A 22,294-nucleotide genomic window follows, 5' to 3' on the forward strand; every position below is an offset into this window, starting at 1 on the left:
CATAAAATCTCCCACATTTCAAGAAAAGCATATGCCAAGCTTTTGGATTTAGGTCCATACAAAACAATAGTTATTTATGATGAGTAAAAGTGAATATGATGTATATGGATAAGCTTAGAAATACCTCAAAAGTCAGTCATACTGAAAAGTGATACTGGAAAGGCAAAATTGTCCTAAGAGACATGTCCTTTCATATGTAATCATCAAAATAATAATAATTTTAAAAATTAAATTATAAGAATTAAATCTAATAGGAAGCTCCCATAAGAATCACAAAAATAGATTTGAAGCGACAACCCAAGTCATACCATCGTGACTGTGCTTTAAATTGTATGTCTAGTGTCGAGTCATTAATGTGGAATTCCTCTATCGATTTAAATATCCTCACTTAATGCAATGCCAAAATGTCAAACAATGCATCGTTGATATGCCATAATGGGCGGCTAGGTGTCAACTCTCCACACGAGCATCAATGATATTTTTCTTAATATTTAATAATTATCTTCATTCATATCGATTAGAAATTAAGCTCCATAATTAAAATTATACTTGAGTTAAATTCAAAATTAATAATTCTTATAATCATCTGACCCAACAGTAGGCATATGCTTTATAAAACTCAATTGTTATGGTGTCATGATAAATTTGATTTGCATGTAATCTTCACAAAAAAAAATAATAATAATAAAATAAATCAACTTTAAACTTATCGTTTGAGTGTTTGACAAGAATATGATTTGATAAAGTCAGAAAGTTTTAAGATTTTTCAATTGGAATTTTTTGAAATTAATACATAAAATACTGTAAATTAATACATAAAACATATTTTTTGGATAAAAATTAATACATAAAATACTGTAAATAGTTTACAGGAAACATGTTTTGGATTGGGCTGAAAAAATACATGACAACTTTGGGGAGATGTTTTTGAAAATTTTGAAATAAGAGGTGACTGTTTAGGAATTATATAAAAAAGATATCATTCGAAAAATATCTTAAAATAGTATATTTTTCCTAGCAATCGCCCTATATACATCTCATAATTATTATTTACTTCCTAATTTTTGTTATATCCTAATATAAGACGCATCTCGTCAATTATTATTTATTTTATAGTGTTTTAAAAATACTGTATAGTGTTTTATTTTAAAACAGTGTGACATCAATATTTGGTTCAAAAACATTATATAGTGTTTTAAAAACACTATATAGTGTTTAAAATAAAATACCATGTTATAACACTATATAGTGTTTTTAAACTAACCTTAAAATATTTTTTGATTAAAAACCAACCAATATTTTTGGAACATGAAAATTATTGGTGACTGTTTGAAAATTTTGAAAAAAGAGGTACCATCCGTGAAATATGCAAAAAAAAAAAAAAGATAATTTTTCCATTCGCCTATAGATAATTATCTCAATATTAGATTTATCTTATTGAACAATCCCCAATCTCAGTGTTAGATAGTCAATAGGCCTATCTCTATTCCATATATATATATATATATATATATATATAAATTGCAAATTTTTACATTTTTCCACGAAAAAAAATGATTTTTAGCCGCCGTCACCCGTGATGATCTGATTAAAACTCCCGCCAAGATTCGCGTTTGGAACATGATAAACGGACAAAGCTGATGGCGGAACACGACTCTGAAAGCAGACTCCTCGCGTCCGCGACCGACTGGACCCGCTCGATCTATAAATAATCCCCTCGTTCCCGCATACACGCCCGCGCGCTTCCGTCCCATTCGCCTTCCTCGTTTAGAAAGAGCTCTCTCCCTCCTCCAGTCCGAAACCCCAGACAAAGGAGGAAGTCGCGGTCTCTTCCCCTTGGCTCCCGATTTTTGCGTAGGGTAAAGATCAAGATGTGGAACGGCGGCGCGCCGTCGTCGTCGTCTCCGATGGCGCCACCAGGAATGATGCCGGGGCCTCGGATGGCCCCTCCCCCGCCAGCGGTGCAGCCGCCTAACAGCATACCGCCCTCGCCAGGGGAGATGGAGGCGCAGCTGGTGGAGAAGGCGAGGAAGTGGCACCAGCTCAACGCCAAGCGATATGGGGAGAAGAGGAAGTTTGGGTTCGTCGAGACACAGAAGGAGGATATGCCACCGGAGCACGTCAGAAAGATAATCAGGTGCTCTCCCTTTTCTCGGGCTCTTTTGTGGTTCTCTCTCTGATTCCGATTCCACTAGGAAGATGTCGGTTTTAGTGCGAGAGTGTGATGAACAACGCTTAAAATTGGTTTTTAGGTTTACAGAAACTAAAATCACTTTTAGCCCCATGGTCGGTCTTTCATATGTTGATTCTACTATTCTCAAGCGGTGAAGTGCTATCAGCAATCGTTTCAGAAGTTTTGTGGGAGTTCATTATGTTTATTGACCGACTATAAAATATTATTTTCCTTTATTATTATTATTATTTTGAATTGTGCTTAAAAAAGAATGTATTATGATGTATCTGTTAAGGTTATATACTTGAGATTGTTAGTTGCACCAAAGGTTTGTCGGGTTAGTTTGTGCCAGGGTTTGAATTTAATTTGATACTTTGGACCTAAAAAGTCTTTCTAACCCAGTGGGGATCGAAGCGTAGATATTGATGGAAGACATATATTTCAACCTATGAATTGTTAGAAGAAGATGTGTTTCGGATGTCTTTTCCCCTTTGTATGATGAAAATATTGAATGACACACACTATTTTGCATTTGAAGGTTTGTTTTTTGGCAGTATGAATGATTTCATTTTATTGCTGGCGTAGTTGTGAGGTGGATGAATGGATGATTGTGCTGTTATATTGGGAACTTGAGTACAACTAGTTTATGGTTGATATTTGCGTCATTTGTGATAAACAGACATGGCGATCCTAGTTTCAAGTTAATCGATATTGTTTGCTTTCCTTTCTTGGACAGAGATCATGGAGATATGTCGTCGAAGAAACATCGGTATGATAAACGCGTATACCTAGGAGCTTTGAAGTTCGTTCCTCATGCAGTTTACAAGCTTCTCGAGAATATGCCTATGCCGTGGGAGCAGGTACCCCTTTTTTTTTTTTTTTCTTGTTTGCCTCTCATCAGCAATGTCTCCTCAGGTCAGGTTTCGAGAATTTTTGGAATTACTACTTAAATCTTCTAACAAAATAAAAAATTTCTTTCTTTTTTCGATTTAGGTTCGCAATGTGAAAGTCCTGTATCATACAACTGGTGCAATCACGTTCGTGAATGAGATCCCATGGGTGGCTGAACCTATATACCTGGCGCAGGTGTGTGTGTCTTGTTTGATCATCAAAATATACTTCTTCATGACGGCTTCCAGGTCGAAGAGCAATATACATGTCCTCCTAGTACACATCATGTTTTTTTTAATCTGAATTGACAATATATATATATATATATATATATATATATATATATATATATATATATATATATATATAAAATCCTTGATAGTAGGAATCTTATTTTTATTGTCGCTGGTTTGTGTTTTGGCAGTGGGGTACGATGTGGATCATGATGCGAAGGGAGAAAAGAGACCGAAGACACTTTAAAAGAATGCGTTTCCCACCTTTCGATGATGAGGAGCCTCCGTTAGACTACGCTGACAATTTGTTAGATGTGGAACCCCTGGAGGCTATTCAGATAGAATTGGACGACGAAGAAGATGCTGCTGTGTACTCGTGGTTCTATGATCATAAACCTCTAGTGAAAACGAAGCTTATAAATGGTCCTAGTTACAGAAGGTGGCATCTTTCGCTTCCCATAATGGCAAATCTTCATCGGCTTGCTGGGCAGCTACTCTCTGATCTGATCGACCGCAATTACTTTTACTTGTTCGATATGGAGTCGTTCTTCACTGCCAAAGCGTTAAACATGTGCATACCTGGTATACATCTATCTATCTCACTGTGTTGTTCTTCTTCACAATTTGTTAGTGAATAATCATATTACGTATTTTTAGATTTGAATATTTTATTCGTTGTGATCTGCATGTGTGTGTGTGTATATATATATATATATATATATATATTTCACTTTACAGATGTGTGCTAATGTTGTGATCTGTTCACCCTTCTTTTTCCTTACGAATACTTTTTTTGGGATAATTGCAGGAGGTCCCAAGTTTGAGCCATTGTATCGTGATACGGAGAAGGGAGACGAAGATTGGAATGAATTTAACGATATCAATAAGCTTATAATTCGTCAGCCACTAAGAACCGAGTATAGGATAGCATTCCCTCATCTGTACAACAACAGGCCAAGGAAAGTTAAGCTCAGCCCGTATCACGGCCCCATGATAATGTACATAAAAGCCGAGGATCCTGATTTGCCTGTGTTTTACTTCGATCCTTTAATAAATCCCATCTCTTGGAAAAAAGTTCAACACGAGAATGATGAGGAAGATTTTTTCCTTCCCCAAGGAGTCGAACCTCTCCTGCACGAGACTCCAATATATACCGACACAACAGCAGCCGGTATCTCATTGCTATTTGCGCCACACCCATTTAATATGAGATCTGGTCGAACAAGACGAGCTGAAGATATAGCTCTTGTGTCGGAATGGTACAAGGAGCATTGGTATGTATTGCTGAATCTGCTGTGTATTTATTTATCACCATCTTGTTTTCGTTAGAATTGAATTAGTTCCTTGCTTTTCTTAACTCTTGTGCTATTATTTGCAGTCCTCCCTCCTACCCGGTTAAAGTTCGTGTCAGTTATCAGAAGTTGTTGAAATGTTTTGTTTTGAACGAGTTGCATCATCGACCTCCCAAGGCGCACAAGAAGAAACACTTATTCCGGTCACTTCAGGCAACTAAATTCTTCCAAACGACACAACTAGACTGGGTGGAGGCCGGGCTGCAAGTCTGTCAGCAAGGTTACAATATGCTGAATCTGTTGATTCATCGGAAAAGTCTTAATTATCTTCACCTTGACTATAATTTCAATTTAAAGCCTGTGAAAACACTTACCACAAAGGAGCGAAAGAAGTCGCGGTTCGGCAATGCCTTTCATCTGTGTCGGGAGATACTCCGTCTGACGAAGCTTGTCGTCGATGCCAACGTCCAATTCCGCCTGGGAAACGTCGACGCTTTTCAATTAGCTGATGGCCTGCACTATATTTTCTCTCATGTCGGCCAGTTGACCGGTATGTATCGTTACAAGTGCCGTCTCATGCGGCAGATTAGAATGTGTAAAGATTTGAAGCATTTGATTTACTATCGTTTCAATACTGGTCCTGTTGGGAAGGGACCTGGCTGTGGGTTTTGGGCACCCACGTGGAGGGTGTGGTTGTTCTTCCTTCGTGGGATTGTGCCGCTGCTAGAAAGATGGTTGGCCAATTTACTCGCACGTCAGTTCCAGGGTCGTCATTCTAAAGGAGTTGCCAAGAACGTTACGAAGCAACGTGTCGAAAGCCACTTTGATTTGGAGCTCCGGGCTGCTGTGATGCATGATATTCTTGATGCGATGCCTGGTAAGACCACACACGAATGATGTTTTTAATTTCTAAGATAAGTGCGATTTGGTCAACCACTTTGTATCGAATAAAAAAATACTAGTAACTCGTCGCTCTGTGCTCTGCAGAGGGTATTAGGCAGAACAAGGCGAGGACTATCTTGCAACATCTTAGTGAAGCGTGGCGCTGTTGGAAAGCCAACATACCATGGAAGGTAAGCTAATCTAATCTAATGTGGAGAGGAGAGGAGAGGAGAGGAGAGGAGAGGAGAGGAGAGCTTATGTATGATCTCGTGGATTCTCGTTCGCTTCTTCTTCCCGTGGGCTGAGTCATATGCTGGTTTGTTTCTTTCAGGTCCCGGCACTTGCAGTGCCGATTGAGAATACGATACTCCGCTACGTAAAATCCAAGGCGGACTGGTGGACGAATGTCGCTCACTACAATCGGGAACGTATCAGAAGGGGTGCAACTGTGGATAAGACCGTTTGTCGAAAAAATCTAGGAAGATTAACTCGTTTAATTTTAAAGGCCGAGAAGGTAAAAATCAATTTCAGTTTGCTTTCAGTCTTTGACTTCACCCTGATGGGCTCTCCTATCATACATATCATATGGCCTTTGACATTTGTCTACTCCGATTGTCTATTTTCTCATGTTCTTGCATCCTTTATATTCGTTCGACGTCTAGTCTGGCGTCGTATGTTTTGGCTCCCTCCCTTTTGGGGGCAAAAGAATTTTCTTACCTGTTCGACAAATCACATTTCCTTTCTATTTGCAGGAAAGGCAACACAACTACTTGAAAGATGGTCCGTACATCACCCCGGAAGAAGCTGTGGTCATCTACACCACGACAGCCCATTGGCTGGAATCAAGGAAGTTTTCTCCTATACCGTTTCCACCACTGTGGTACAAACATGACACCAAACTTCTTGTGCTTGCACTAGAGAGGCTGAAGGAGTCTTACAGTGTGGCAGTGAGACTGAATCAATCACAAAGGGAAGAATTGGGTCTTATCGAACAAGCATACGACAACCCTCACGAGGCTCTATCCAGGATAAAACGTCACTTGTCAAGCCAGCGTGTCTTCAAGGAGGTAAACCAAACCCCCGCCAGCCGTTTGTTTTAATGTCTCATGACCCGTCTTAGAGTTTTGCAATTTAACATCCAATACGTACGCCCGTTATCTTTCACAGGTCGGCATCGAGTTTATGGATCTGTACAGTCATCTGCTTCCTGTTTATGAGATTGAACCTCTCGAGAAAATCACAGATGCGTACCTTGATCAGTATTTGTGGTACGAAGGTGACAGACGACAACTGTTCCCTAATTGGGTCAAGCCTGCGGATTCCGAACCGCCTCCTCTGCTGGTGTACAAATGGTGTCAAGGTATAAATAACTTGCAAGCGATATGGGATGCAAGTGATGGCCAGTGCGTGGTGGTGTTGCAAACAAAGTTTGAGAAGCTCTTGGAGAAAATTGATTTGATCTTGCTTAAGAGGTAAATCATTCGTCGTCCTCTTTCTTGCAAAATTTATGCATTAAACTCACTCCTACTTCCATTTCCTTATCCGATTCACCGTTTGCAGGCTTTTATGTTTGGTTCTCGAACCATCACTTGCTGAGTATATAACTGGTAAAAACAATGTCGTTTTGTCATACAAGGATATGAGCCATACGAACAGCTACGGTCTCATTCCCGGTCTGCAATTCGCCTCCTTTGTTGTGCAATATTATGGGCTTGTGCTTGATCTGTTGCTTCTTGGTTTGACCCGAGCCACTGAAATTGCCGGTCCTTCTCGGATGCCCAATGAATTCATTACTTATGCAGACACCAGAGTTGAGACCAGGCATCCCATTCGATTGTATTCCCGTTACATTGATAGAGTACACATGTTGTTTCGTTTCTCTCGTGAAGAGGCACGTGACCTAATTCAGCGGTATCTTATCGAACATCCCGATCCAAACAACGAGAATATGGTTGGGTATAACAATAACAAGTGTTGGCCAAGAGATGCAAGAATGAGGCTGATGAAACATGATGGTACATCTCTTTGCCGCCTTAGCCTATCTATCTATTTAGCTTTTAGTTTCTGCTCTTTCTTTTCTCGGTGGTGGTGCTGCTGCTGCTGCTGCTGCTGTGTGTTTGAAGTTTTATTGGTTCATGAATCTGTTCGTGACTTTATTACCTGGATGGACATTACAGTGAACCTCGGACGAAGTGTGTTTTGGGATATGAAGAATCGACTACCTCCAAGTATCACGACATTGGAATGGGAAAACAGCTTTGTTTCTGTTTATAGCAAGGACAATCCAAATCTTCTTTTCAGCATGTAAGGCTATTTCCTCCTGCATTTCTTTTCTCTTCAGTATGTTTTATGGCAGCTCAGATCAGAGTGCTGTGCTGTAGTTTCAATTTTATTATGTATGTCTTTGCATGCTTGAAATTTATCTTTCCCAAAACGTTTAATTACATGCCCCTCATATTTTGATTGTCAAATGCCGTGTGTAGCTCTTCATCGTTGCTGCCTTAAATTGTCTTTATTTTCTTGGAATCTTTTAGTCTCTCGCTCTCTCTCTCTCTCTCTGCCTTAAATTGTAGCTCTTCATCATTGCTGCCTTAAATTTAGCTTGCACATCTGATGCAACCATGCAGAGAGCTCCACCGATTAATTTCTGAAAGAGTTCCTTTGTTGCTTCGAGTTGTTGTTTTTATCACTACCTCATCTGTGTATCAGCATGTGTGTAAGTATAAGCTATGTACAAACTTGTACTGTTTTTTCCTTGTTTTTGGTGCTAACAAAATATGAAGTGTGTTATTTTGCTTATTAAATGAGTACTTATATATTCAGTGCTATACACCCATTATGCCTCGTAAGACGGCTTTTTATTCTTTTATTCACTTTTCTCTTGTTCCTTTTTCGGATATTCTGGGTACCGAACTATCTTTTAGCGATCAAACTTTTTCTTATAGAAGCAACCTAGTTTTCAAAGCTTCGGTAACATTTATTCATCATCGTTTGTTGTTCGTAATGGATTGACTGTAGGTGTGGATTTGAGGTTCGGATATTGCCTAAAGTACGAATGGCTCCGGAGGCTGCTTTCGGTAACACAAAAGATGGAGTGTGGAACCTGCAAAATGAGCAAACCAAAGAGAGAACAGCGATGGCTTTCTTGCGTGTCGATGACGAACAACTGAAGGTGTTTGAGAATCGTGTACGGCAGATCCTTATGTCTTCAGGATCTACCACTTTCACTAAGATTGTTAACAAATGGAATACGGCTCTTATTGGTACTCCCAAACCGACTCTCTAGCTTTCTATATCATACGGAGGCTGTATTGCTTAATTTATGTACGTTTTTACTTGTTCGACAGGTCTTATGACGTATTTCCGAGAAGCAACCGTGCACACGCAGGAGTTGCTGGATTTGCTGGTCAAGTGTGAAAACAAGATACAGACCCGTATTAAAATCGGATTAAATTCAAAGATGCCTAGCAGGTAAAAAAAAAAAAAAGCATTTTATTTTTTGTATTCACCAACTTTGCTGGTATCGTCGACGACGACGACGACGACGACAATCTCTGTGTGTGCTGACGTTTCTTCTGGTCAACAGATTTCCTCCTGTCATTTTTTACACGCCAAAGGAGATTGGAGGCCTTGGCATGTTGTCTATGGGTCACGTATTGATCCCACAGAGTGACCTGCGGTATAGCCAGCAAACAGATGTTGGAGTGACACATTTCAGGAGTGGTATGAGTCATGAGGAAGATCAACTTATTCCCAATCTTTACCGTTACATACAGGTTTTGTTTAATCAAACATCTTGGTTTTCGAATATATATATATATTTCATATTTGCTCATCTTGCACGGTGGCCTTTTTCTGATTTCTCCAGCCCTGGGAGAGTGAGTTTATCGATTCACAGCGTGTTTGGGCTGAATACGCATCGAAGAGACAGGAAGCAGGGTCACAAAATAGACGGCTGACACTCGAGGATCTAGAGGTATTTGGTTTTGCACCGTGAGTCAGTGGTGTACTCTTCTTACGTTAATCGAAAATAAAATTTCTTCAACCAAACCAAGATGATCCGTTTGCCCTGCGACTGCCGCTATCGCCATTGCCACTACTAATTCAAGTTTTGACGTGCTGTGCTGCGCTGTGCTGTAGGATTCCTGGGACAGGGGCATTCCTCGAATCAACACCCTCTTCCAGAAAGACCGCCATACTCTGGCGTATGACAAGGGATGGAGAGTTCGTACCGAATTTAACAAGTATCAAGTTTTGAAGCAGAATCCATTTTGGTGGACCCACCAACGGCATGATGGAAAGCTTTGGAACTTGAACAATTACCGGACCGACGTGATCCAAGCGCTGGGCGGCGTCGAAGGAATTCTTGAACATACATTGTTTAAAGGCACATAGTAAGTAGAAATTGGGGAGGGGGGGCATCATCGTCCTAGTAAAGTATTCATTTCATTTGACATCGTATTATTCGTCCTGTTATTCACCTTTTCTTTCAAGCTGATCGTGGCTATTATTATTATGTATTCATTCCAGTTTCCCGACATGGGAGGGTCTCTTCTGGGAGAAGGCATCTGGATTCGAGGAGTCCATGAAGTACAAGAAACTTACAAACGCGCAACGATCGGGTCTAAATCAAATTCCAAACCGCAGGTTTACCTTGTGGTGGTCTCCCACCATAAATCGTGCAAACGTGTATGTGGGCTTCCAGGTGCAGCTTGATCTGACGGGAATACTTATGCACGGAAAAATTCCTACTTTGAAGATATCTTTGATCCAGATATTTCGTGCTCATCTTTGGCAAAAGATTCATGAGAGTGTTGTCATGGACCTTTGTCAAGTTTTGGATCAAGAGTTGGATGCACTGGAGATTGAGACGGTGCAAAAAGAGACTATACACCCAAGAAAAAGTTACAAGATGAACAGTTCCTGTGCTGATATTCTTCTCTTTGCTGCACATAGATGGCCCATGTCCAAGCCAAGCCTGGTTGCCGAGTCAAAGGATGTTTTCGATCAAAAAGCAAGCAATAAATACTGGATCGATGTGCAACTTCGTTGGGGGGACTATGATTCCCATGACATAGAACGTTATGCTAGGGCCAAGTTCATGGATTACACAACGGACAACATGTCCATATATCCGGCACCCACTGGTATCGATTGCCGCATTCGGCACATGTATCTTATGGGGTCATTTGGGAAGTTGCTAAATGATGATCTTTCTTGTGTGTTTTTGCAGGCGTCATGATCGGATTAGATTTGGCATATAACCTTCACTCAGCCTTCGGCAATTGGTTCCCTGGGTCGAAGCCTTTATTGGCTCAAGCAATGAACAAGATTATGAAGGTATATTAGTTCTTCTTCTTCTTCTTCTTCTTCTTCTTCTTCTTCTTTTACCTGCGACCTTCAATTGTTTTGCTTACTCTCTCTCATGTTTTCATGCAGTCAAATCCGGCATTATATGTCCTGAGGGAGCGCATAAGGAAAGGTCTACAGTTGTACTCATCCGAGCCAACCGAGCCTTATCTTTCGTCACAAAACTACGGAGAAATTTTCAGCAGCCAAATTAAATGGTTTGTCGACGACACTAATGTGTATAGAGTAACAATACATCGAACTTTCGAGGGAAATCTCACCACTAAGCCCATAAATGGCGCCATCTTTATATTCAATCCGAGAACAGGACAGCTATTTCTGAAGGTTTACCGATTTCTTTAAAACCTAGCTCAGCTTGGTTTTGAGCTGTGTTTGATTTTGTTGAGGTTCAGACTTGTGGTTGGTTGGTATCTTGCAGGTCATCCATACGAGCGTGTGGGCAGGGCAGAAACGGCTGGGTCAGCTGGCCAAGTGGAAAACCGCAGAAGAAGTAGCTGCTCTTGTGCGGTCATTGCCAGTGGAAGAGCAACCAAAACAAATCATCGTCACTCGCAAAGGAATGCTGGATCCTCTAGAGGTCCATTTGCTCGATTTCCCCAACATCGTAATCAAGGGGAGTGAGCTACAGTTGCCTTTCCAGGCTTGCTTGAAGATCGAAAAGTTTGGTGATCTGATTTTAAAGGCTACCGAACCTCAGATGGTTCTATTTAATATCTACGATGATTGGCTGAAGACTATCTCATCGTACACTGCCTTCTCCCGTCTCATATTGATTCTGCGGGCGCTGCACGTGAACAATGAGAAAGCAAAGATGTTACTGAAGCCTGACAAGACCGTCATCACCCAACCTCACCATATCTGGCCTTCTCTAACGGACGATGAGTGGATGAAGGTAACCTTCCTTAGAATGAATTATTCATTCGATAGCGCCTTTTGTTATTGCCTTCCTTCCTTTACCATGTAAAGATAATGTTATGGGTTAACGAGGGAAAGATCTGATTCAGGTGGAAGTCGCACTGAGAGACCTCAATCTTTCAGACTACTCCAAGAAGAATAATGTGAATACATCTGCGCTAACACAGTCTGAAATCCGTGACATAATACTCGGTGCGGAGATTGCTCCACCCTCGCAGCAGAGACAACAGATGGCCGAAATCGAGAAACAGGTTTTGTATTCGGTCATGCGTGCTTTGCTTGCTTAAAATTCTATTTCGTATTTTGAGTTCGTAATGGATGGCTTTCTCTCGGCTGTTGTAGGCCAAAGAAGATAGTCGATTAACAGCGGTTACATCAAGAACGACGAACGTCCATGGCGATGAGCTTATAGTCACCACAACTAGTCCATACGAGCAGCAAGCATTCGGTTCCAAGACCGACTGGCGCGTGAGAGCTATCTCAGCTGCAAATCTTCATCTCCGTGTTAGTCACATCTATGTGAACTCAGACGACGCAAAGGTACTACTACTAACTAATTCGATTTTCTAATATCCTTGAGCTACGACTTGAATCGATCTTTATTTACATTTCCTTGTTTGCTGTGGTTTGTGATGAGCAGGAGACGGGATACACTTACATCATCCCTAAGAACGTCTTGAAGAAGTTTATTGGCATAGCAGATTTGAGAACTCAGATTTCTGGTTACCTTTATGGTTTGAGTCCCCAGGATAACCCACGGGTGAAGGAGATCCGCTGCATAGTTATGCCACCGCAATGGGGGACTCACCAGCAGGTGCATCTGCCGTCGGCTCTACCCGAGCACGACGTTCTAAACGACCTAGAACCACTGGGATGGATGCATACGCAGCCCAACGAGCTTCCTCAGCTATCTCCACAGGTTGGATTTTTTAGTTGCTTTTAGTGATATTGGCCGTGCATTCATTGGGTGAGGAAATGCAATTTTCACTTTGTTTTTTGTATTTTGTGCAGGATGTGACTGCTCATGCACGGATTCTCGAGAACAATAAGCAGTGGGACGGCGAGAAATGCATTATTTTGACCTGCAGCTTCACTCCAGGATCCTGCTCGTTGACTGCCTACAAGCTGACCCCATCCGGTTACGAATGGGGTCGTGTTACCAAGGACACCGGGAGCAATCCCCACGGTTATCTACCAACGCATTACGAGAAAGTGCAGATGCTTCTGAGTGACCGCTTCCTGGGCTTCTATATGGTAAATAAAATCTTCTCTCTCTCTCTCCAATCTCCAAATCACATTATTATGTTACGTTGTCGGTTTGCATCTCAGGTCCCGGACGATGGCCCTTGGAATTACAACTTCATGGGAGTCAAGCATACGGTAATCATGCGATACGGCGTGAAGCTAGGAACCGCGAGGGACTACTACCATGAGGATCACCGGCCGACGCACTTCCTGGAGTTCACTAATCTGGAAGAGGGGGGCGCAGCAGAGGCAGACAGGGAGGATGCCTTCTCGTAGTTGGGTCTATAGCGAGCGGCAGGCGATGAGCCTGTAGGATGATGGTGCGAGCCGACGTTTGTATTCCACTTTTGTACTCGGTGTTGTCCGTGAAAGAGGCCCTCTCAGATTTTTATGTTATGGAATAACTTGATGTTGAGCTCATCAAGACTCTGCTTCCTGAAAATTCTAGAATATTTCTTGATCACCATCGACTCTCACTTTTGCCTTCTCCGTTCCTCTCAACATGGTAAGACAATCGGTGTCTTTGCTTGTTGCAGCTCGAGTTCCCTCCCCACTCTTCTTGGTCTCTGACATTCCACGGATTGCAATGCCTCACAGCTCCGATTTGTTCTACTAGTATATAAAGCTGTCTGTAATCATCATAAAATATCCCATCAAGACCAACACCTCATTCCGATTTAGTTAATTGGAATTGACATATAAGGTTAGATAAATATATTATTATCAATTTATATTTAAATTTTTTTAATCATATGTGATTCTGTATCTATAAATTAATAAGTCGGATTCGAAACCATCCTCAACAATTTTTTTTATACGGAAAGCACTAAGGTTATAATAGCATATTATAATAATAATAATATTATATGAGACAAGCTTAAATTTGATGTTAGGTTCATCGTCCCATTAATTTCATATCCAAAAGAATAATAACTAACGTTGAAACATTAAACTGATAATAAAACATTTAACTTAAATTTAATAATATATTTAACTTAAAACATTAACTTGATTCAATCCGACAAGTGTTCTTACATACGAAACATTAAACTGATAATAATATATTTAACCTACTTTATAAGTGTTAAGGATCGAATATATTTTTTATATCTACAAAATTGATTTGAAAATAAATTAAAAATGTCAAGTAACTTAAATTTAAAATATCTTGATTATTTATTGTAAGATTTTGGAATCAAATCTTACCTTCAAATGAGAAAATTGGATCAACTATATAACCAGATTAATTAATTCACAAACATAAAAAACCATCCTCCACCCTCCTAAGGTGTCGTAAATTTCCATACAATTCCAAATAATATGCTGTTCTCACGTTGCATTGCAAGACTCCAAGTAAGGTTGCAAAATACATAAATTGTAAGCCAACAAATTAAGGTAAGGTGCCCCGGTGCTAATATCTTGGATACTACGAGTTAAAACAATGTCAAATTCGCTAACTCAGGCTCCGCAAGCTACCTTTTGATGAAAGGAGACGCAATGCCTGGTCCGCATTCTTCAGAATGGAAGATGATCTGGGGACCTGCATCTTTCTCCTCTTCAAAAATTCCAAGGAATTTTCCAGGCATTGGGGAGGAGGAATGTCCTTCAGGAGAATTGTCTCAGGCCTAAAGATAAACCAACTGGTTAGCAGAATATTTTATAAATAATATAAATAGGAAGAGGAACAATTACCCCGATGCTTTCTTCTTTTTCTTTCTTTTAGTGTTTTTCTGCTTTACAATTTCTTCCTCAGAGTCTGATGAGAACGTTAACCTGTAGAAAGAAATTTAGTTCTCCACTAAAAAAAGTTTCTTTGCTCATGATAAGCAAGCTCATCGAATTACTACAAGTGCATGATGCACTCCAATAATATAACAGAAGAAGGATTCAGGTACCATGAACAATCATGGTGATGACCAGATACAGTGATCCACTAAAAATAATTCAATCCTGAGAATACATGAGGCAATCCAAAAAGGCATACTTTTCACGGGCTGCAAGAACAGCAACTATGTTGCTTGGAAGCATTCCTGGTATACTGGGTGCCTCATCTGGTTGTTCAGTCTCTTCAGCTTCTACACCTTCTTTCTTCTGTTTTGGTTGAGTCTTTCTCTGCGCCCATTGTCTCCTACGTTCTTTATTCTCATGAGCGACCCTTCAAAAAACAAGTTCACTCACTCATTTGTTCCCACTATTTTTCATATATTTTAAAGAAAGGAAGGTCTTCAACATATTTAAATAAGATTATGTACAGTTAAAACCATGTAAAAACAAGAAGATTGAAGTAAATGACATGGCATAGTGGCCTCAACATTTTATGTAGCATAAGAATGTCAAGATACCTAGCCAATCTGCAACAAGCATGTTGACAATTCTGTCTTCACGTTGATAAAACCATATTTGAAAACCACAATACAACAATACTACACAGAAGTAGCCACAGAACATATTTCACAAATATGCAGGACCATCCTATCTTGTGAATTCAAATTTACAGAAACTTGTACCAAGAAATGAATTGAATGCTCTCATGTTGAGGATAAGATGTTCATCAAAAAGCCCCTCCAAAAAAGATTACATCTGAGACATATTTGCTTTAAATTATTTCACATGCATCCTTCCCGTACTTCAGATAGTGGCAAGCTTTGGTTACAACTTATATATTCAATAAAAAAATACATTCCGAAATTATGTGAAATGTAAAGCAAAATTTTAATTTATCTTTGGTGAGGCAATAAAAAACACAAACGATACCCTAGTTAAAAAAGAAACAGCATATAAATATTAGTTAAAACTCGGCAATGGCTTGAGTGCCTATTATAAATTTCTCTTAAAGTATCACAGTAGAGATGCAAATTTATTCAGCTTCACATGGAAAATATAGAGCATCGAAAAATTAACAAAAAAGTTATGTAATAAACTGATGTGTGCTGGTAGAGCAGAGTGAATAAGACAACCATTATCTACAACAACTTAAAGCAATTTTAAAGACTAAGCGACTAATAAATTTTTTAACAACAAAGATGGAAAAAAATTACAAACATGAAAGAAAATGATAAAAATCTGATGGATGTATATCACACATTTCTAATACCATTAAAAAAAATAATGCAATGCACATTTTTCACCCACGAAAAGGTAATTAAACAAAGTAAACAAAAATTGCTTGTGTGTAACAAAAGAAAACCTCATCACATTCTCTCTCTGGACTTTTCTAATTTCTTCATCTTGCTTAATGCCCTGCAGAATATCACCATTTATAACAATGTGTAAGATAAATATACGAACAAATATAAACCAGATAAAGTGTCATATGATAGAATTTAAGGTTAATGGTCCAAAAGATTAAGCGCTTGCCTCACTATAAGTCATGTATGCATTCTTAGCATGATTGATTGAACCTAAGCTAAGAGAAGAAATTAAGAGTCCAAAATAGCTATTTGACTCAACAGATGATAGAACAATATTTTCAGAATAATGAATGCATCTTCAGATAGGACATGTATAACTCTTAACGGAAGAGCAAGACAGCTCAAAGAAGTATTTTGCCCTGCGTACAAACTTAATGCAGTGCTGCATGAAAACTAATGCCAGCTCAAGCTATTGAGCTACATGTCCAATTGCACTGTTTATTGCATTCCACATTCACTCAGTAAAATTAATGCAGACACACCTAATATGAAAGAAACATTCAACATAACTCTTTTAACTATGGCAGGATACATGCTCATACAGGTATGCAACAACCAAAAAGTTGACCCTAAGAATTCAGAATAGGCTGACACAAACTTGCACCAGCAAACTTCAGCATGCATTGATGCCACCGAAACTGGCTGTTCAAAATCAGCATACCTGAGAATGTCTTGGTGCCATTAAAACTAGTTTCATGTAGAAGCATGTCCCCATGTGCAGTAGCACATGAATCCTCGATTTGCACATTAATACTTGCATAAACTGTCTGATCCAATAATTACAACAGAAAGCTGTTGATCTCAACTATGTGGGTATCTGCTATATGAACAATATTACTGATTAATTCAAGAGAAGTGTTTTTGCATAAATATTGCCATATCCTTTTTGCGTGCAGTCTGGATTATGGATTGGGTTACTAAAGGCAGCATGAGGGTTCCCCAGCATCTAAAATCCAGCACCTCCTGTACCTTAAAATTTTCGATTTATTTCCATCTGATGTTGCATTTGCTGTGGCTTTTGAATCGTAGCAAACATCTCATTTAGCAAAAAATACCTAAAACAATGTGGCATTTGAGCTCCTAGTAGAAGCATCCAACATCAATGCTTAATCACGTCGGCGACATGACCATAAACCTATCTCATCTTATTTTACTTCAGAAAGCAAATAAAGAGAAAGAAAATATCATCGATTAAATCACCATAAATCTATAAGCAAATCCAACAAATAATTATTTCCCCACGGATGTACGATAACTAGGTTGAAACCCTAGTTGAAACCTAGGGTTCCCGAACCGAAAAGCAAACGACCAGTTTTAGCCGACAGATGACGAAGAAAATTGGGGAAGTAAACCACGAGAAAGGGAAAGGAAGGATCTGCCAAAGTTGGACCTCGGCGGCAGTAAGCTCCTCCGGTGCGTCGGAATCGCCGCCGTCATCCATCTCCTTCATCGCCGCTCTGCCGCCACCGACGGATTGGGGAATAGCCCACGACGCTGGCCGCCGTTACATTATATAGGCGGCAACCGGTTGGTGACCAGACCGAACCGGTCCAACGTAAACGGCGTGCGCTAAAAACCAAGACAACTTAAACCCAACGGAAGCGGCCCAAATGACTCCTCTTCTTCCGGTGTGAGTGAGAGTGCGGAATCCCTCCTCAACTCACCAAATCCTGCCCACTGATTCGTTGTTCTCTAAATAATTGAAATGGTTAGTGATGATGTTTTCCATTTCTATTTCCTGGGTAGTGAAGTCAGTGGTTCCGATCTTCTATTCTGAAAGAAGCGAGTATCTTAAATCTCGGATCATGTGAGTTGATGATATAATGATTAGATGTTCATCGTCGACGACGAAGACCTAAACAACAATTAGATAACTACTACAAAATAAAGGTATGCTGCTATTGGCGACCACATTAGCATAAAATCATAACGAACTCATCCTCTCGATTAAATCTAATTCAAAGAATAATAATCTTCCTAAAACCATATAGTTAGTATACTACCACTATAATCAATAGTGGTTTGGATACAAATCATTTGATTAAATGATTTACTCCTACCTTCGTTGACTTGAGAAATCGACGGGTCCTCAAGTAGGTGCATCCAAAGTTAAAAAAATATTCCACATCTAACTTTTAAATAGAGAGAACCTTTAGATATGTCTTCCATCAAACTTTTCTCGTCTCAGTGAAAGATGATAGATACTATTAAAAAATAGATAGACCTCCAAATTCATTCAAATCTATATATCAAGGTGGCGTTCAAAATGTATTATTAATATGAACGAAGCTTAATGACGCCTTTTGATTTGCTTCATATCCTCCCTTTAATGATGATGATGTCTATAGAAACTTGAAACGTGACTATGTTATTTTCACTTCTTACCCTTTTATTCTTTTGCTTTTGTTTGATTAGGTGTACGTTCTTCCTGCAGATGCATGGGGTTGGCAGAGTTGGAGTTGTGTTTTTGCATCGTTGGGTACTGCTTTAGATTGATTGATTGATTATGGTAAAGAGGCATGGAGCAGTCTTGCCTTTTTATTTTTATTTTTTCGTAAATAATAAGTGATGAGAGTGAAATTTGATCTAGTAATTTTTTTTACTAGCTAAATTTTATTCGATACATGGAAAAATCTTAACCAAATATGGTTTCGAATCTTCAACCTAGTGTGTTGAAAAAATTATGATTTAAAATGTTTGATTTAAGACAAATAAATTGGATATATTATCATTAAACTAATATTCTAGTTGTTTAAATTTATATTATTATTATTATTATTATTCTAGTTGTTGTTGATAGGTTTAGATCGGTAACTTCTTTACCTTGATGATATCATGAGGTGATGACGATGATGACGACGACGATGATATTATTATTATTAGAGGCTGTTAATAGATGAATAGTGAGCTAAGCCCGTGCGTATTCGTCACTTCACTGAATTTAATCTGAAATCATAAAGAATTCTTGATAAGAGTCATCTTGTTGGTCACATCTTGCAAGACTTCAATACAAATGTTGGACTACGACATCGAACAAACAAGAGAGAACATTTATTTCAACAAATTATATTACAAGCCTCTTAAACGGAAGACAGGAGGAGCAATATTCTAACAAACATCAGAAATAGATTTGCTCTTCAACACAATCACCACATCAGAAGCAGTGAGGATATTACTACCAAAAAGTAGAAAAGATGTTAACATATTTGTGAAGGGAACAGAGATGTTGTCATCTACAACATCACTGATAGGAAGAGACTCCACCAAAGTGGCTGCCAAAGAAACTCTTCTGACTGTCTGCTCCCAATCTAAATGCACATATCCAAAAACACAGAACTAGCAGAGCGTCCTGCAACACAAAGATCTAGGAGCAGTAGAACCACATGAAGCCAAACACAAACATGGAGATGCTCCCAACCCACCTCATCTGTTCATTGTAGGGAAGCTTTGATCTCCCCATACCTTCTACCCACTATTTTAGCAAAACCCTGTAGACGCATGCAATGGCTTCCAACTCGAGGTTGATAGCCACAAGGAAAACTAACAGGAGCATGGACTTACCATTACCACCACTCACTATTGCCAGTGATACAAAAACACTAGTGTGAAAAACAGTGGTACAGTGAATTAGATCCGTATGAGATTAGCAAGTTATTATTAAGGAACATAGTGAGATGTGGAAACAAGAGATTACACAGGTCTTCCATCTCTTGTAAGGGATCTGACAAGGACTTCATCACTAAGAATGACAAGGCCATAACTTTGAACCATATGAAGTTCAAAATAGGAACAACTGCAACAAAATATCGTGCCTCCTCTGAAGAGCTACAAAATTGATCAGGCTAACACAGTTATATATGAACTTGTGATGAAAAATGAGAAGGCTAAGACAAGGAACAGTAGAAGAAAATGTTCTCAGAAATTGGAACGAAACCAGTTTCTTACTTGAAAACTGGCCAAGTGGACAGGTACAGGAGTCCTGAGTCCTGTCAATACATGCAAAACTTTTCTGCTCAAGGTTTGCTATAAGTTTGGGAATCATATACTTTTTGCATGTCAACAACATCTTACAATAAAGGGGGTAACTTGATTGGTTCAATGCTGTTTCTTACGATTGCAGAAACATTTGTACTGTTGCTCTGAAAAAAAAAAAACTAAAAGAGAAATTCATCAGAAATTAATAATCAAAAGTTATACCAAAAATGTAAGATTTAATATGATTCGACAAATCCTACCTATATCTATAGAGAAAATCATATTGATGTAAGATCAACTACAAGACCTTGAGTTAACCGAAGCATGATTTCTTTATAAACCCTTTTATATAAATTCTAAAGAATTAACACCCTTTTCTCACAGGAGTACCAAATATATTTCTTATATCTTGTTCCCCTTCACCAAAACCCAAAAGATGTATGAGAAATTTATAGATGAACCAAACCCTAATTCGAGTTTGTCGACACAGGGGCTTTGGCCAGTGGTTGGGGGTATGTCGGGTGGACCTTAGGCATCGGGTGCATCTGATGTTGGCTCCTCAGGATCTAGCAATCCCTCCTCTGCAAGTACCCCTCCCTCGACCTTGTTGTCGATCTCAGCAATGTCTCTCTCCACGTAGATGGTTGTCTCACTTCAGTCGACGATGTCACTTGAGTTGATCATGACCTCATCGTTGGTGGGGTGCTTGTCAATCGGATTCTCAGGGAGCTCAATGTCAGGGTGATCGTACTTGGCCCAAGACATGGCAAGGTCATAGCCAAAGGCTAAGGAGTTATGCCTCAGCCTTGCTAGACCCTTCTTGAAGCCTCTCAAGGCTTTGTACTTCTTCACCCCTTGGGCCTCCACCTTGGCATCCCAATTGCTAACTTCCTCGGCTGCCAAATCATTGCTCGTTCATGCATCAGAGGTTGCTGATTTCCATTTTAAGAATTGAGTTCTCCCGCTTAAGTCGCTCCACCCCCACCTCAGCATCCAAGGCTCGATGGTACTCCTGAGTCGCCTCCGCCTTCATCGCGCTTTTAGCTTCTGCCTCCGGCTCTCATGAGGCTGAAGACTTGACCTCGAACTCGCGCTCGACTTTGTTGAGCCAAGTCCGAAACTAGGTCGACTCTTCCTCAGCTTAGGACTTCGCAGCAACTGTGTCATCCCACTCCCTTTTGAGGGACGTTGCCCTTTAAGGAGGCTCCCTATCGCCACTGTCGAGTCCCGAGCTTGGTTGAGGATAAAGGCCATGAGCTGCTGATGTTGCAACTGTCAACCTTGAGTTTGCGCAAACTTTGAAGGGGAGTTAAACTGGAAGAATATGACTACTCACCATGGCCAAATCCTTATGGCCATCTGACAAGAGGTCCTCAATAGGCCTCAGACCCTTAGCTAGGCTAAGTGCAAGAGGCATTGGTTCCAAGAGGTGGTCTGTCTTGGAACCTCCCATGGTCGATTAGTGTGGGTCATGCGCTAGTTAAGAGCATAAACTCTCCCATTATCATCTAGAGACCAACCCAACACCGATACACAGTGATAGAAATTCTACCGAATTGATAAGAACTCTAATATCATAGAGGTCGACCGACCATCATGGGTGGTCGTTCACTCTGCTACCGAGTCGTCGAGGGATAATTGAGGAGTAGGCATTGCCTGCGACCACTATTGTTCCTCATTCCAAAGCTCTAATTTTCAAAGCTTCTCATAGTGGGTCTCCCTGTGCTAACTGCTAGTCATAGGTGCCTAGCAAGCCAATCACGTGTGACTTGATTCAAAATCGTTTTGCTTATTATATTTTGGCATATATCATTTTATAACTATTGCATATATGCATATATATATTGTGATGTCCTTGGATTTATGCAATAGGAATCAGATCGTGATGAGATCACAATAATGAGATCGATTCACATTTAAACATAGATCCTAAATAATCCCGGTCATAGGTTACTTGAGAGGGACATCGTAATAACCGGACAGACTAGTGTGCTGTATACCCGTCCATATGATGGATGCAGCTGGTCTCATAGCTGCTTGTATAGGGACACTAAGGATACAGTACAGGTGCTCATTGGAGAATGAGTTCACTGATTGATCCGCTTACGGAATGTTGTATGGTTGATG

The 22,294-nt window shown here is 39.8% G+C and overlaps 2 protein-coding genes and 1 pseudogene across 2 annotated transcripts; 1 reads left to right on the plus strand and 2 right to left on the minus strand.

Moving 5' to 3' along the window:
* The first annotated feature begins 1,910 nt into the window (after window positions 1-1,910).
* On the plus strand, window positions 1,911-13,373 carry LOC103974785 (pre-mRNA-processing-splicing factor 8A-like). The gene is made up of 26 exons (XM_065193941.1): window positions 1,911-2,137; window positions 2,910-3,033; window positions 3,167-3,259; window positions 3,489-3,879; window positions 4,106-4,571; window positions 4,676-5,466; window positions 5,577-5,662; window positions 5,803-5,985; window positions 6,224-6,538; window positions 6,639-6,943; window positions 7,032-7,486; window positions 7,649-7,775; window positions 8,490-8,734; window positions 8,819-8,942; window positions 9,058-9,247; window positions 9,340-9,447; window positions 9,612-9,865; window positions 10,002-10,618; window positions 10,705-10,811; window positions 10,911-11,165; window positions 11,260-11,733; window positions 11,846-12,007; window positions 12,099-12,296; window positions 12,397-12,675; window positions 12,768-13,010; window positions 13,086-13,373. Exons 1-26 carry the CDS (start codon window positions 1,923-1,925, stop codon window positions 13,275-13,277), a joined length of 6,999 nt encoding a protein of 2,332 aa, XP_065050013.1. The 5' UTR covers window positions 1,911-1,922; the 3' UTR covers window positions 13,278-13,373.
* Window positions 13,374-14,262: 889 nt separating this feature from the next.
* Window positions 14,263-17,723, minus strand: LOC135678972 (uncharacterized). Its single transcript, XM_065192264.1, has 5 exons — window positions 17,583-17,723; window positions 16,189-16,241; window positions 14,986-15,156; window positions 14,694-14,774; window positions 14,263-14,626 (listed from the first exon to the last, which is right to left on the minus strand). Exons 1-5 carry the CDS (start codon window positions 17,640-17,642, stop codon window positions 14,455-14,457), a joined length of 537 nt encoding a protein of 178 aa, XP_065048336.1. The 5' UTR covers window positions 17,643-17,723; the 3' UTR covers window positions 14,263-14,454.
* A 1,577-nt stretch (window positions 17,724-19,300) lies between these two features.
* LOC135679683 (probable phytol kinase, chloroplastic) lies at window positions 19,301-21,620 on the minus strand (annotated as a pseudogene).
* Window positions 21,621-22,294: the final 674 nt, after the last annotated feature.

Source organism: Musa acuminata, chromosome BXJ1-7, assembly GCF_036884655.1.
Source record: "Musa acuminata AAA Group cultivar baxijiao chromosome BXJ1-7, Cavendish_Baxijiao_AAA, whole genome shotgun sequence".
Taxonomy (NCBI): domain Eukaryota; kingdom Viridiplantae; phylum Streptophyta; class Magnoliopsida; order Zingiberales; family Musaceae; genus Musa; species Musa acuminata.